The sequence below is a fragment of the Dromiciops gliroides genome, chromosome 3, assembly GCF_019393635.1.
Source record: "Dromiciops gliroides isolate mDroGli1 chromosome 3, mDroGli1.pri, whole genome shotgun sequence".
Taxonomy (NCBI): domain Eukaryota; kingdom Metazoa; phylum Chordata; class Mammalia; order Microbiotheria; family Microbiotheriidae; genus Dromiciops; species Dromiciops gliroides.
In genome coordinates, this window is record NC_057863.1 from 446,300,143 (window position 1) to 446,317,224 (window position 17,082).

Genomic DNA, 17,082 nt, shown 5'->3' on the forward strand with positions numbered 1-17,082 from the left:
TCACAAAGAGTCAGATATGACTGAATAGTAATTGAAATGTAATTGTATCATTTTAATGTCAGTTTACTGCATGGGAAAAGAGCATTGGTTTGGTTGTCAGAGCACCTTGGTTTGAATTCTGGTTCTATGACTTAATTGATCAATTAACCAATATTTATTTGTTAAGTACCTATTATTTTCCAGGCACTGTGCTAAATGACTTGCTGCTAGTGACTTGCTCAGGGACACAGAGCCTAGACGAGCAGAAACAGAACATGAACCCATTTTTCTGGCTATCAAGTCAGCTCTCTATGCACTACATATGCCACTAATATGGAGGAAGAAGAAAATATCTAGAGGAAATTTTCTCTACCAAACTTAATGAAACTGGAAAATTTAATCCAGTGTTTCATAAGAATATTTGCAATTGGATAGAGGTAGAAAGGATCAGGTACCTCAAGATTGCAATATTAGGAAACCTAATTGGAATATTAGGTTTGCCTAAATATTTAAATGGCATTTAATCAAATGGAGATCGTATTGAGTATGCTGAGAATATTTGAGGGGATCAAATAATATCCATCCATCTGTGTGTGTGTGTGTGTGTGTGTGTGTGTGTGTGTGTGTGTGTGTGTGTGTAAAATTTCAGCATTGCATTACTTTAGAACTTCACACTGTGAATTCTTTCAAATTTGTATCTGGGGACAGCTAGGTGGCACAGTGGATAAAGCACTGACCCTAATTTCAGGAAGACCTGAGTTCTAATTTGACTCAGACACTTGACACTTACTAGCTATGTGACCTTGGGCAAGTCATTTAACCCTCATTGCCTCTGCCAAAAAAAAAAAAAAGAAAGAAAAGAAAGATATTGCTCTAAAGCTCCAAACTTGTGTACTCCTCATTGATTATTAGCCAGCCAGACTTAATTCACTTTGGGGGCAGCTAGGTGGCATGGTAGATAAAGTGCCAGCCCTGGATTCAGGAGGATCTGAGTTGAAATCTGGCCTCAGACACTTGACACTTACTAGCTATGTGACCCTGGGCAAGTCACTTAACCCCCATTGCCCCACAAAAACAAAACAAAACAAAGATTTATATTTGGTTATCTAATATACAAACTCAAGTTTTGTGTACTAGTGAAATGAACTTAAAAATTTTAGAAGAAAAACCAAGAATACTCTGCTAACAAAATGAATATGGAAAGACCATATCTCTTATAGGTGTGTCATTTAGGTAGTCTCACTACCTCATAACCAAGCACTGAATTTCTGACCAAAATTTTTCATTGCAACCTCAACAAATGACTTTCACAGACAAATGGGACTTATTATATGCAGGTCACAGAAAGACAAGCTGGGGGCAAATTCATTATGTGGAAGGCAGAAACATGTACTTTTGTTTCCTTTACTAACTATTAGTATTTGCTAACAATTCAAGAAACTCAAATGTTAATTCCCAATGGAGATAGCAATAACAAGAGCCATTGCACATACTGATTTTGTACAGTCTGTTTGTACAGTATGATGGGAAAACTACCAAACTCTTATCAGAAGATATTTATAAGGCTGTCACATTAGCCTACTAATACCTTTAAGTAATAAATTGTCATGAGAAAGAGACATGTTACCTAGCAACGTAATTCACCTTAAAATCTGGTTTCAGAAGTTTTGTTTACAGAGCTCTCTTAATAGAGTTTATGAGAAAGAACAAATTGTCAAACATTTTCTAAAGCAAATGCACCATTTGCTCATAAACAGAATTTTACTGACTTAAAGAAATACCACTTCCACACATGGACAGATTGGTCCACCAACAAACAATTTTGTAAGCATAAGAAAATAACTTGATATTCCTACCTTCTTTAGGAAGCGGACTCCATAGGTAAACACATAAAGGTAAAATGTAAACCGCCACCTGTAAAAGGCAATATTATATTATATTGGGTTAGTTAAATGCATTTTACAATACACTATGTACTATATGAACAGGAACACCAGAGAACCTAGACTTACTTCCTGCCAGAGAAATGTAAGATACTGAGCAGTTACAAACCAGCTGAAAAAAACACATTGTCTACATAAAGGGTTAAATGTTTTATTCATAACATTTTGTTTTCCTTCTTCTAGTTATTTCATTTTTCCTTGTTCCCCCCAACATCTCTCTACATGTACCCCAGGGATTTCTAATCCAACATTTACACTTCCTTTTGTGATTAAGCACTTAGCATCCATGAAAGGATGTGTTTCAACAACCTGAGGGTGTATGAACCAGCCTTAAACTCTGTCGCAGATCAAACACTTAATTCTCTATAGTTGCAAGTAAACCATTATACTTAAATCACATTTTTAATTTGTAAAACAGACAATGCATATAGAGAAGCTGCAATAGTAGGTCAAGATAGATCAATTTTTTTAACGTGCATGTAACTCTTTGGATTATACCTAAAAGATGACATAAAAGTAAGAATAATGCATCAGAAATATATATTAAAATACTAATCCTGACTCCAGTTTCTGAAACTAATCAGATATGAATATAGTCTTACAATTCTTACAAATTTCCTTAACACATTATTAGGATACCAAAGGCAATATGGTATAGTATATAGAGAGCTGGTATCCAGGGTAGAAAGACCTGAGTTTAAATCCCACCTTTAACACCCACTGGCCATATGACTTGAGACAGTACATAGCAGAGTCCCTGATACATAGTAGGTGCTTAATAAAAGTTGATTGATTAAAGGCATCCAACCTTGGTGCTCAATACCACTCTCTAAGAGTCGAAGTTTTAGAGAAGACGAAGACCTGCATTGTTAAAAAGGAGTTTTCTCACTGGAGAGTCCCCTGTACTGTTAATTCTCAGTTATTTTAAAAAATCTCCTTGAGGCAGATCAACAAAATGTGTGTTAATTTTGCAAAACATGGTATTGCGATGTCAACTGCGAGTCCAAAAGACCAATGATGAAGTATGTTGTCTACCTGCCAAGAGAGAGGTGATGGACTCAAGGAGCAGAAGGTAACATTTTTTGGAAATAGCTTGATTATTTTTTAAAGAAGATTTTTTTTTAAATGCACTGGTAAACCCATACATGCACATCTTAATTTGTAAGTGCATTTTTCCCTTATAAGTCAAGTTACATTAGGTCAAGAATCATTTTTTAAGTATTTACTCTGTGACAGGCATTGTGCTAAGTGTGAGGGATACAAAAAAAAGAAAAAAAAAAGAAAGTAAAAATGAACTCTACCCTCAAGAAGCTACAGTTAAGTGACCCAGATGGGAGGCACTATTAGCGTTAAGGGGGAATCAGGAAAGGTTTCCCATAGAAAATTGTTTTTAGTTGGGACAGAGATAAGGAGGGAGGTAGAGGTAGAAATGAGAAGGGATAACACTCCAGGCATGAGGAACAACTAGAGAAAATGCACAAAGTTTGAAGTGTTTTATGCAAGGAACATCCAGTGTCACTGTATCATAGAGTGCATGGAGGTGAGAAACATATAAGAAAACTGGAATAGCAGGGAGAAGTCAGGTTATGATGGGATTTAAAATTTAAACAGAGGGTTTTATTTTGGATCCTAGGAGAAGCCAGATTATGATGGGATTTAAAACCTAAACAGAGCATTTTATATTAGATCCCAGAGGTAAGAGTGATCCATGAGGGTTTATTGAAGAGGAGGGCACAAGGGATTTTAGGAAGATAATTTGGAAAACAGTTGTCATTTTAAGAGATATGTTTTGAAGGGGCAGCTAGGTGGCTCAGTAGATAAAGCACCGGCCCTAGATTTAGGAGGACCTGAGTTCAAATCCAGCCTCAGACACTTGACACTTACTAGCTATGTGACCCTGGGCAAGTCACTTAACCTTCACTGCCCCACAAAGAGAGAGAGAGAGAGAGAGAGAGAGAGAGAGAGAGAGAGAGAGAGAGAGAGAGAAGGATGCTTTGAATAATTCATACTTTTGAAAGGAAAAATAAATTCAGCCAAAAGTTTTCATGGTCATTAATAAAAAGAATCAAATTCTGTCAGTGACCAGGAAAAAATCATGCTAGAAGGGGCTTTGAGACTATGACTATCTGCTCTCAGAGATCACATTGGTCTCTATTTTCAGTCTCCTTAAGTAGCCTGTGCTAAATTTTGCAACTCCTCAATTCAATTAGATATGACACTGTGCGCCAGCCCCTGTGATAATTACTGGCAATATAAAGACAAAGATGGACCACACTCTCAAGGAAATGATGTTCTATTGACAGAAACATGTACAGAGATAAATAAATACAAAATATATACACAGGAAATGCAAAAAAACTTGGGCAAAGGAATTCTAATAGTAGAGGGCATCAATAAAGAAGAAGGCACTTGAGCAGTTTCAAGAGGTGGTAGAATGGTGGTTCTTAATTTGCAGTCATGTATAGCTAATGGATCTATAGATAGATTTTAGGAGGTTCATGGATTCAGATGGAAAAAAATTACATTTTTATTTTTATTAACCAACCTCTAACTGAAATTTAGCATTTCCTTCAATGACTTAAAATGTTATTCTGAGGAGTCCATAAGCTTAAACAGACTACTAAACAGACCTATGGCACACACAAATAGTAAGGAAGCCCTGAGTGAGGGGCCTTGAGAGGCAGAGGTGAGGTGAAATTTTCCAAGTGTAGGAGACAACCTATATCCATGGAGTTGAGAAATGGAACATCATAAGTAAGACTAGTTTGGCCAGAATGTAGAAAGCATAAGGGTGGATAACATGAAATATGTCTAGAAAGATAGGTTAGAACCAGGTTGTGATAGATATTAAAAGGCCAAAAGAGGAGTTTGCATTTGATTCTAAAAACAATTGAAGCCACTAAAGTTTCTCTAGCAGGAGAATGGCATACTCAGACTGTGCCTTAGAAATCATGGATTTTCAGATTGGCCAAAATTACAGAAAAGAGAAATGATAAATGTCAGAGAAGAGGTGGGGAAAGTGGAACACTAACACATTGCTGCTTTGAGTTATGAACTGATCCAACAATTCTGGAGGGCAATTGGGAACTATGCCCAGAGTGCAGTCAGACTGTGCACACCCTTTGATCCAGCATACTCTGTATCCCAAAGAGATCATAAGAAGGGAAGCAAACCTACATGTACAAATATATTTATAGCAGCTCTTTCTGTGGTAGCAAAGAATTGGAAATTGAAGCGATGCCCATCAGAAAATTTTTGAACAAGTTGTGGTATATGAATATAAAGGAATACTATTGTGCTGTGGGAAATGATGAGCAGGTGAATTTCAGAAAAACCTGAAAAGACTTAAATGAACTGACATTGAGTGAAGTAAGAAGAACCAGGAGAACACTGTACATACTAACAGCAACATTGTACAATGATGAACTATGATAGACTTAGTTTTTCTCAGTAATACAATGATCCAAGACAATTCCAAAAGACTCATGATGGAAAATGCTATCCACATTCAGAGAAAGAACTATGGAGTCTGAATGCAGATTGAAACATGATAATTTCACTTTTTCCCATGGTTTTTCCCTTTTGTTCTGTTTCTTCTGTTAGAAGATGACTAATGTGGAAATATGTTTAACATGATTATACAGATTGCTTGCTCTGGGGAGGGGACAGGGAAGAAAGGAAGGGAGAGAAAAACTTAGAACTAAAATCTTAGAAAAATTGAATGCTGAAAATGATCTTTACATTTAAGTGGAAAAAACAAAATACTATTTGTAAGAGAGAAAGAGAGAGAGAGAGAGAGAGAGAGAGAGAGATATTATGGATTTTCAAATTGTGTAGATGATGGAAGTTCTATGAATCCAGAGACTGTTTCATTTTTGGTGTTGTATTCCCAACACCCAACATAGTGCTATGCACATAATAAATGTGTATTTAATTACAATGAGGGGAAGATCTCAGAGTAAGAGGGTACCAAATAGGACATGATTGCAATATAATATGTGTGTGGTGATTAGTGCTTCAACTAGAGTGGTGGAGAGGAGACAGATGCATATGTTAAAATGATATAATCCACAAGACTTGGCAACTAGATATTGAGGGTAAGAGAGAATGAAGAGTTAACGCTGACTTGAAGGATAGTGATGTGTTCAACAGCGAGAGGAAAGTTTAGAAAGAGGGATGAATTTTTCAGGGAAAATAGCAAATTCCATTTTGTACAGTTGAATTTGAGGTGCCTGTGGGACATCCAGGTGGAGATATTCATCAGACTGTTGATGATATAGATGTACAGATAAACAAGAAAAAGAAAAAGGCTTGAAGAATGTCTTCTCTGCTTATTTCCTAAGTAATGCAAGAATAAACTCATATCCTCTTATTCCTCTTCTTAACCAGAATGGCCCTATATTTTGCTATGCAATGACCAGTTTTCCTAGCCACATTTTAAACTATAGCAATCACAAGATCAAAGACAAAACACATTTGATATTTCTACCTGCAGTGTATGTACAACTTTCCATTACAAGACATGGAAATTGATTCTAAAATCATCCATTAGAACTAGAATCTGAGAAATAAAACCAAATCAGTTTCTAGAACCCTTTAGGGATTTTCTCCAAAGATTTGTAAAAATAAAAATTAGGATACACTATCAAGCATTACATCTGAATAGAAGAAATTTTGAAAATAATGGACAGATCTTAGGTGACTGGTTAGTTTCCAGTTTAAAGGAATTAGCTAATTTTTTCTATGTTATAGAAAGCAATACTGGTATCCAAGTCATAACACTTGGGTTCTAGGCCACACTCTCTAGCAAACTGAGTAACCTGGTTTCGGTTTCCTTGAAATAAAAGTGTTGAACTAGATGTCCCCAAAGGCCCAATCTAGCCATAAAATTCTATAATTCTACACAACACAATAACTAAAGGGGAAAAAGTTTAAAATGCATAAATAATACTGAACAAGTACATTGCAAGGACAGTAAAGTTTCCTTGACTTTCCCACAAGAAAAATAGCTTATCCCATGAAAAAAAAAAGTTGAGCATTAGCTCATGACCAGCGATGAAATATTTCCCAGAGGATTGTCTCACCAAAGAAAGTTTGGAAACATTTATAGTGAACTGAATTTTTAAAAGGTTCTAAAGTTCTTCCTGTACTTTCCATAGTATGAATAAAATAATCCATATACTTTTTTCTTTTTTTTGTTGTTTATATATATATATAAAACCACTACACATACATAGACATATATACATAGACATACACAAACATATATATATATATATATATATATATATATATATATATATATATATATATATATATAAATGTAGCCATATTATGTATAACATAGCCATGGCTGCATGTGTCTATGTGTCTGTGTCTGGGTATAGCCACTTCCTTGCCTAAAGAAGAGACTGTATTCTACCCCACACATTAAGCTATTCAAGCATTTTATATGAACTATATCAGAAGATTAGAATATAAGGCTATTAAAATGGCCTTTCACTGCATCTGGTTTTATTGTCTATTGTCCTTATACAACGAAACCTAAGCAAGGTCTTTAAAAAAATGAAGCCTAATGACATGTCCCATAAAGGTAGAGATTTAGAGCAGTACATGAAATACTGTGTAGGCAGCACCTGAATAGCATATGGATATTAAACTATAGCCAAGAAAATCAAAACCCTGGGAAGCAGAATCTTGAGCTCAACACAGAGGACACAACATTTTAAACACCTTCCAATTCCAACAACACCTCCTGGGAAAATTGTGACTGTATTCCTATTTTTTTTGCTTGTTAAATTCATTAAAAATTAAGTTCCATAAGCAATCCTTTTTCTGTTCTTTTGTTTGTTGAAAGATTCCACTTTATTGACATGTCAAGTTCACAACATAAAAAGAAAACAGTGATTATGTTTATTAGGTCCTTTCTCAATCATCCACACCGAAGGAGGCATGCCATAATATGGATAATTGGAAACTGGATAAAATATGCAAAAGGGTTTTTAAACCTACCTGGACATTCTGAATAACTTGATGTACACTGATCATTTAAAATTGATTCCATGTCAAATGTAGGAATTATTTAACATTAAATCTTAACAGAGTAATTTCCATGACAACCCTTCTTGGTAACAGGATGCTTTCAAAGGTGATCAGGTTTTAGCTAAAAGGTTACCAGAAATTGTGTGTAAAGAACAAAATATAGAATTACAGAAATTCAGAGTTGGAAAGGACCTCCCTGGCCATCTAGTCTAATGAATATCCGACCAAGAATCCTCTCCATCATATCAGACAGATAATTATTCAGTCCTTACTAGATGTCCTTCAAGGGGGAATATATTCCCTGCTGGGGCAGTCTATTCTGGATATTTCTCATTGTTATAGTTTTTTTCCTTTCCTCAAGCCTAAATTTTCCTCTCTGCATCTTTTACCTCGTCTTCTCAGAAAGAAACAACTTGGACTTCAAACATAGAGACATCATTTGGTCATGAGAGAAATACAAACATCAAAGACCTGACTCCTATTACAGCCACATTCTCCCAGCCTCCCCAGATTTCCTGGAAATGAAACCCTTAGTTGGACAGAACACTCATATGAATGAGACCACACATTCACAAGAGGATTTGAGTCCTTTGATGTTCATATTAGTGGCTTCTCTACAACACTAGACAGTTACTTTCCCCGGTTCGCTATGGTTTGTCTTTGGCATGTTTTGTTTCTGTGTTTTTGGAATTAGACCCATCATTTCATGGTTATAGAAAATAGGGTATATTTTCTGCTAATGCAAATTGGTACCTGTTCTAGTGGATAAAGTACCAGGCCTGGAACCAGGAATATTTCTCTTCCTGAGTTCCAGTCTAGCCTCAGACACTTGCCAGCTGTGTGACCCAGGACAAATCACTCACCCCTATTTGCCTCCATTTCCTTATCTATAAAATGAGCTGGAAAAGAAAATAGCAAACTATTCCAGTATCTCTGCCAAGAAACCCCCAAATGTGGTCACAAACAGTTGGCTACAACTGAAATAACTGAAATAACAACAAAACCTGTTCTACAATTTATAGTCTTAGAGAGTTTCTTGGGGTCACTGAGGGATGAAATAACTTGTCCAGGGCCATATAGTCAGCATGTGTCAAAGGTAGGACATGAACTCAGGTTTTCCTGACTCTTAGGTCATCTCTTTATTCATATTTAGGTACCTTTAGGAAGTAGAATTTTCAGCCAAAAGACTTAAGATGAAGTTCTAGCTTAAATATGAATCATTGTTATTCTAACAAAACCACACAGTATTCCTAGGAAGTAGGGACCAAAATCAAGTCATTTCCAGAAAATGTTTTAGGACATAAAAATATTGTTGGAGAAAGAACTAGTCTGTGAGTTTATGGCATTCAGTGTGTTACTTTTCTGCATCTGAAAGTCATTAAATCGTTTACTATTGAGGCATTTTTTGTTTCTGTACTTCAATCATCTGTAAGGGAAGTCTGGAAATCTTATAACCACTATACAACACGGTCTAACAAATTCAAATCTCTTGTTCAGTTGTGTCCAACTCTTCATGACTCCATGGACCACAAAGTCCATGGGGTTTTCTTGACAAAGATACTGGAGTGGTTTGCCATTTCCTTCTCCAATGGACTGAGGCAAACAGAGGTTAAGTGATTCGTGCAAGGTCACATAGCTATTCATGTCTGAAGTCAAATTTGAATTCAGGTCTTCCTGACTCCAGGCCTCATACTCTATCTCCAGCACTGCCTAGCTGCCTTAGAAAAGACAACTGGCAGGATTGGGCCCCTTAATAAATGCTTATTGGACTGGAGGAGAAGCTGAGCAGAGGATCTATGCACATGGATGACCTGCACCCCAACTCTTCAGTACCTATGTGCGAGGGTTTCTATTGTCTCTCTTTACAATTATAGAGACACCTTTCTTGACTTTCTCCCCAGGTACAAAAATATCTAGTTATGGCTCCAATAGTAACTAATTTCCTACCAAACATACAATAGAACAAAATTTATAGCTACACAATTAAAATATTTTACTTCTAGGTAATTTAAAAGACCATTTCCTCAAAAATCTATAAAAAAAAAGAAAATTACATGAGTCAAATAGATGATCAGAGTATATTCTGGAGTTAATTACCTAGAATTTTAGTGTCATAATCCTTTGCTTATGCAAAGCTGCAATCAGCTCTCTAATCACATAGTAGATTAACACCTGCTTTCCACTACACTTATAACTGAATACATTGAGACAGTATGAACAAAATCCAATAATGCAGTATTTAATAGTCAAACCTTGCAATTTTTTTTTCAGTATAAGATTTGGACCCAAGAGAAACCCTCAGAAATGCATTCCAGTTTCATTTCTATTTATTAATTGTGGTTTTAGACCTGGCAGCTTTAAGGACAGTAACAGTCTTTTCTCTATGTGAAATCTCTTTTCATTTCAAAAGGAGCTTGGAGGGTTATTTTGGTTCACATATTTGTTTGAAAACAAGCCAACATTTGTTTTTCACATTGAGAGTGAGGATGCTATTATTCCCCAGCTCACCCTTTTCCATCTCCCTTTAAGGAATCATTGACCACAGCCATCACTCTTGAAATTTCTTTTCTGTGGTAAGCTATAGTAACTACTGAGGCAGGTTTAGCTCCTCCTTCCTTTCCCCATAATCAAAACCTTAAGAAAAAAAAAAGCAATTGAGTTAAAATCTTGTTCACAGATCATATGAGCTCTCCATAGATTTTAAGCCTTTGATCTTCCCCATTAGATTTTTGTTTGTTTGTTTTGGTTTTTTGGAGGGGCAATGAGGGTTAAGTAACTTGCCCCAGGGTCACACAGCTAGTAACTATCAAGTGTCTGAGTCTGGATTTGAACTCAGGCACTCCTGAATCCAGGGCCAGTGCTTTATCCACTGCGCCACCTAGTTGCCCCTTCCCCATTAGATTTTAAGCTTTCTGAGGATAAGAGTTTAGTCTTCTACAATTACACCTGGGATTGTGCTATATACAACATAGGTCCAAATTTTCCAGGCTTCTTCTAAGGTAGATCTACTTTTTATTGCCCCAAACTCTTAAGATGATTTGGATCTCTTGTCTGAGATTACAGTATTTGCTCAATAAATGTTTTATAAATGGATTAGCAAAAGGCTGAGCTAATTTCCTTCTAAAGTCCGTACAAATAATGCTACATCTGAAAGAGACCCAGCTCTGTTGCTCCGAGTGGGTAACCACTCTGAACCTCGATTTTCTTACCTGTAAATTGAGAATAATAAAAACAACAACTGCATTGTCTACTTCATCTGGTGATTGTACAGAAAGTACTTTGTTCCACCTCAAAGCACTATATAAATTTGAGTTGTGATTATTTTATAATGAGGCACTAGTTGGCCCTATGCTGCTGTAGGAGTTGTCCAAGGTCATCTGATGCAAATTACCTACTCTACTCAGATTTGTGCTGAGTCTAGGAAGTTTACTCTATAAAGATTATTGAGGGGTGGGTGCTTCATGATCACTGTCTCTTCTATGAAACTATCTTAGATGAAAGTCTTTAACTTTTAGGGCTCAATTTAAAGGGCTTTGTTATCTGCTAGATTTTTTCCCTACCATCTTGGGAATTTATTGGGAATTAATAGGTAGATGACTCTCAAGATCACTTCCCCATTCCCATACTTTCATTTTTACTCATACAATATCTTAAGATATCCTAGCACTATAGTCATTTTTCTAATCCATAAAACTTCCCAATTTCTTAATACTGTCAAAAATGTCTTTTGGAGAGTTTCCCAAGGGGGTAACTTTGGAATGATCTTTGAGCTCCTTTTTCTTCAGCAATCAGGTTTCTGATCTGTGTATTCCTTTTAGTTCCCACTGCCACAGTCCCTGCCCTGGTCTTCATAACTCTCATGCCAATAGATTCAGGCCCCTACTCCTCATTTAAGTCCACCTTAAAAAGTGGCAAAGGGTTTCTTCTTCAAATGCAATTTCAACTAGGTCACTCCATTTGTTAAAAATCACATAATAGTTCCCAAAATGCTTTTCACATCTGTTTCAGGTAGGGAACAGATCAGTCACAATGTAGTATTTGAGTATATGTTGCAAGTCAAAGGCTGCCTTACTGAGGTCTAAAGGATAGTACCCTCAAGGGGCACGAGAATACAGGGCAAGTATAGTTTTCCATAGTCTTCCTGATCTCCTGTGAAGATGTGCTTAGTGCACCCAGGTGGAGGGAAGCAAAGCAAGCTAAAGGTTATCTTATCTGAGAAGCACAAGAGCCATAGGTAAGAAGGCTTCATGTACTCCCCAGTGGCCCCTCCCTATCAGAGTTACCAGGATTCTCTATAGGTCACCTCCCAGAGGAAAATTCCTCACTGGCTCATCTTAGCTGCTCCATGTTTGTTGTCTAGTGAAGCCATAGCCTAACAACACCCAGACTATCAAAACATCTTGACATAAACTTTGGATCACAAGATTCTACAATGGTTATTCTTTATGATCCACTTTACCTAAAATCATGTCTGCCTTATGGTTGTTTAGTTATTTTTCAGTCATGTCCTATTCTTTGTGACTCCATTTGGAGTTTTCTTGGCAAAGATGCTGGAGTGGTTTGCCATTTCTTTCTCCAGCTTATTTTACAGATGAGGAAACTGAGGCAAATAACGTTGTGATTTGTCCAGGGTCACATAGCTGGTAAGTGTATGAGGCAAGATTTGAACTCAGGTCTTCCTAAGTCTAGGCCAGGCACTCCATGCACTATGGTGCCACATAGCTGCCCAAACTGTGTGTCTTCTACTCTAGCCAAACACAAATTCACTTAATGGTCCTTACACCTCCACTCCCACCTCATTAGACTTGGAAAGCTTGATGAATTCTCTCCAACAGGGAATGTCACACTCACATCCAAAGATGTCTTTCTTCTACATCCAAATTAAAGTCCAGCCTCCTCCCTGGAAAGGTAGAGGCCATTCCAAACACTGGTGATCACCTATGTTAAAACTCCCATCCCACCCAGGAACTCTATGAACACAACTACCAAACACTCTTCACGCAAATCAAATCAGATCTAAATAATTGGAAAGATATCAATTGCTCATGGATAGGCAGAGCTAATATAGTAAAAATGACAATACTGCCTAAATTAATTTACTTATTCAGTGCCATACCAATCAGACTACCTAAAAATTATTTTAGAGAGCTAGAAAAAATAATAACAAAATTCATCTGGAAAAACAAAAAATCAAGAATATCCAGGGAAATAATGAAAAAAAATTCACAGGAAGGTGGGTTAGCGGTACCAAACCTGGAGCTCTACTGTAAAGCGGCAGTCATCAAAACTATCTGGTACTGGGTAAAAAATAGAGTGGTAGATCAATGGAATAGGCTAGGCTCAGGAAATGCAGTAGTAAATGACACTAGTAATGTAGTGTTTGATAAACCCAAAGACTCCAGCTTCTGGGATAGGAACTCAGTATTTGACAAAACTGCTGGGAAAACTGGAAGATAGTATGGCAGAAATTAGGCATAGACCAACATCTTACACCTTGTACTAAAATAAGGTCAAAATGGATACACGATTTAGACATAAGAGGTGATACCATAGGTAAATTAGGAGAGAAAGGAATAGTATACCTATCAGATCTTTGGAAAGGAAAACAGTTTTTTACCAAACAAGAGAGAGAGTATATTATAAAATGCAAAATGGATGATTTTGATTACATTAAATTAAAAATTTTTTGTACAAACAGAGGCAATGCATCCAAAATTAGAAGGGAGGCAGAAAGCTGGGAAACAATTTTTGAGGCCAGTACTTCTGATAAAGGCCTCATCTCTAAAATGTATAGGGAACTAAATCAAATTTATAAGAACCCAAGTCATTCCCCAATTGAGAAATGGTCAAAGGATATGAACAGGCAGTTTTCTGATGAAGAAACCAAAGCTATCTATTCCCATATGAAAAAATGCTCTAAATCTCTAATGATTAGAGCGATGCAAATAAAAACAACTCTGAGGTACCACCTGACACCTATCAGATTGGCTAAAATGACAAAAAAGGAAAATAATAAATGTTGGAGAAGCTGTGGGAAAATTGGAACACTAATCCATTGTTGGTGGAGCTGAGAACTGATCCAACCATTCTGGAGAGCAATTTGGAATTATGCCCAAAGGGCGATAAAGCTGTGCATACCCTTTGACCCAGCAATACCACTTTTGGGTCTTTTTCCCAAAGAGATCATGGAAGGGGGAAAGGGACCCACATGTACAAAAATATTTATAGCTGCTCTTTACGTGGTGGCAAGGAATTGGAAGTTGAGGGGGGTGCCCATCAATTGGGGAAAGGCTGGACAAGTTGTGGTATATGAATACAATGGAATACTATTGCGCTGTAAGAAACAATGAACAGGAGGAGTTCAGAGAAACCTGGAGGGTCTTATGTGAGCTGATAATGAGTGAGATGAGCAGAACCAGAAGAACATTGTACACAGTATCATCAACATTGAGTGTTGATCTACTGTGATGGACTATATTCTTCTCACCAATGCAATGGCACAGAAGGGTTCCAGGGAACTCATGATGGAGGAGGATCTCCAAATCCAGGAAAAAAAAAAGAACTGCAGAGTATAGATGCTAAATGAACCATACTATTTCTTTTGTTTTTGATGCTGTTTTTTTTTCTATTCTGAGGTTTTTCATCATTGCTCTGATATTTTTCTCTTATAACATGACTAATGCAGAAATAGGATTAATGTCATTATATGTGTGTGTGTGTGTATATATATATATATATATATATATATATATAACCTATGTCAGATTACCTGCTGTCTAGGGGAGGGGGGAGGGAGGGGACAGAGGGAAAAAAATCTGAAATTGTAAAGCTTGTATAAACAAAAGTTGAGAACTATCTTTACATGTAATGGAAAAAATAAAATACTTTATTAATTTTTTTAAAAAAGAAAGAAAAATTAACCATTAAAAAAAAAACTCCCATCCCTACAAAAGTAAATATGCACATCTAGGTATGCCTTAGAATGAAAGCCACTTAAAGACCGCGTCACTTTCATGTGGTCTGAAATTTCCTGAGACTCATTACACTTATTACAATGTCATATACCCTCTGGGGACTTGAAACATTTGCTAATTAGTGCACAGAATAGAGCAAAGTTGAATGTTCAAGGCAATGTATACACAATAAATAAAAATGAAAACACCACCAATAGGTAGCCTTAACTGAGATTAAAGGCTATGATCTTATTAGGCTTTAGGAGGCAAATGATGAAACACATCACTCATCACAGTAGAGAGGTAGGGACTATGTATGAAAATATCGAATATTTTATCAGATACAATTTCTGTGTCAGCTGGTTTTGCTTAAATGTTACAAGTGAGGATGGGGGAGGTTCATGCTGAGAAATGGTTTAAAAATCAATCATTAAGGGGCAGCTAGGTGGTGCAGTGGATAGAGCACCGGCCCTGGAGTCAGGAGTACCTGACTGAGTTCAAATGTGGCCTTAGACATTTGACACTTACTAGCTGTGAGACCCTGGGCAAGTCACTTAACCCCAATTGCCTCACTAAAAAAAAAATCCATCATTAATAAAACAAATACATACATATATAAGCAAGATATATTCAAAGCCCTTCCAATAGTGTGAGCAAAGATATGGGGGTGGAGAGAGAATAGGGAATTTAGGGGGATTGTGAGAGAAGGGTAAAATTCATGATGGGGAGTAAGATGAGATGAGGCTGGAAAGCCAGGATGGCACCAGACTGTGAAAGGCCTTGGATGCCAAGCTGAGGGTGGAGAATCTTATCCTTAGTGCTTCAAAGCTGCTCTCACCTTGTGACCATGAATAGTGCCTTTCAGATTTACATTTGCAAACCCTAACAAGGTTACCCGACACTGCAGAACCATGTAAAGACTGCAGACAAATATTTCTTCAGTGCTCCCCAGGCTGCTAGCCAAAATGTTTTCCTTGAGATTAGTTTTCTTTAGATTTAGGAGAGAATATTTTGAAGTGATGGATGAGCCACAGTCTCAGCTGACTAACTTGTTGGTAGAGTCTGAGAGCATTTTTGTAAAGATACAGCATAATTTTTAGACCAGTTGTCTCTTCTTTCAGGTTGTTATTAGTATGGCCTTAGCACAATAAAGATGCTCATCTCCCAGAGAAACACACAGTGGCTCTAATTTATAGACACAGGTCTGGACAAGATTTCTTTCTTTTTTGCGTGTGTGTGAGGCAATTAGGGTTAAGTGACTTTCCCAGGGTCACACAGCTAGTAATTGTTAAGTGTCTGAAGCCAGATTTGAACTCAGGTCCTCCTGAATCCAGGGCCAGTGCTCTATTCCCTGCGCCACCTAGCTGTCCCTGGACAAGATTTCTTAAAGAATGAGAGATTATTCTCCTTCTTTAAAAATCTGATATCAACTCTAAATTGCCAGTCTAGCTTTCATACTTTCATCAGTTTAGGAAAGCAAACAAATACGGTAGCATGGGAATAAGATGGTGATAAAACTTGAAGGCCAATTATCCAAGCTCTCCACTAAAAATGTATTATGTTATTCCAAATGAGTTTTTTTTAAATGAAAAGGGATTTAACAAGCTCCCCACCCCAGTTGAACTGTTTTAAAGGATATTTAGTTTGGAGTTAATTTCATGCAGTTTCTTTTTCATCCTCAAACCCAAAGTGCATTTAAGGATTTGATTCTGATAGATTCATCTTCCTTCAACCCTGGACAAATCACTTTTCTTCTCTAGGCATTTGTTTCATGATACAGAAAATGAAAGTGTTGGATGAGATGACCACTAATATCTCCTTCAACTCTAAATATAGAATCCTAACCCTACAACATTATCTAGGAACAACACAATGTCATTTCCTTCTGTAGACGTATTCTATGGCTCAACTTTCCTAAACTATTTCAACTATACAATAAGGAAGCTTCTTGAGGGGGGAAATTACATGGTTAGACTTCTGCTTTAGTAATATCATTATGAGAGCTGTATGGTAAATAAATTAAAGAGGAAAGAGACTAAAGGCAGAAAGACCTACTAGGGACTATTGCAAATGGAGAGAAGAAAGCAGGTACAAGAGGTACTATGGAGGTTAAATCAATTAATAAATATTTCAATCTATAAATACCTACTATGTGCCAGGCACTA

At 36.8% G+C, this 17,082-nt stretch overlaps 1 protein-coding gene across 2 annotated transcripts in view; it reads right to left on the reverse strand.

Moving 5' to 3' along the window:
• Positions 1 to 17,082, reverse strand: part of CERS6 (ceramide synthase 6) — a 317,556-nt gene that overhangs the window by 177,068 nt on the left and 123,406 nt on the right. For both annotated transcript variants that reach the window (XM_043995602.1, XM_043995601.1), the window contains exon 4: positions 1,836 to 1,893. In XM_043995602.1, the coding sequence (XP_043851537.1) occupies positions 1,836 to 1,893 (58 nt within the window). The remainder of the gene's footprint in view (positions 1 to 1,835; positions 1,894 to 17,082) is intronic.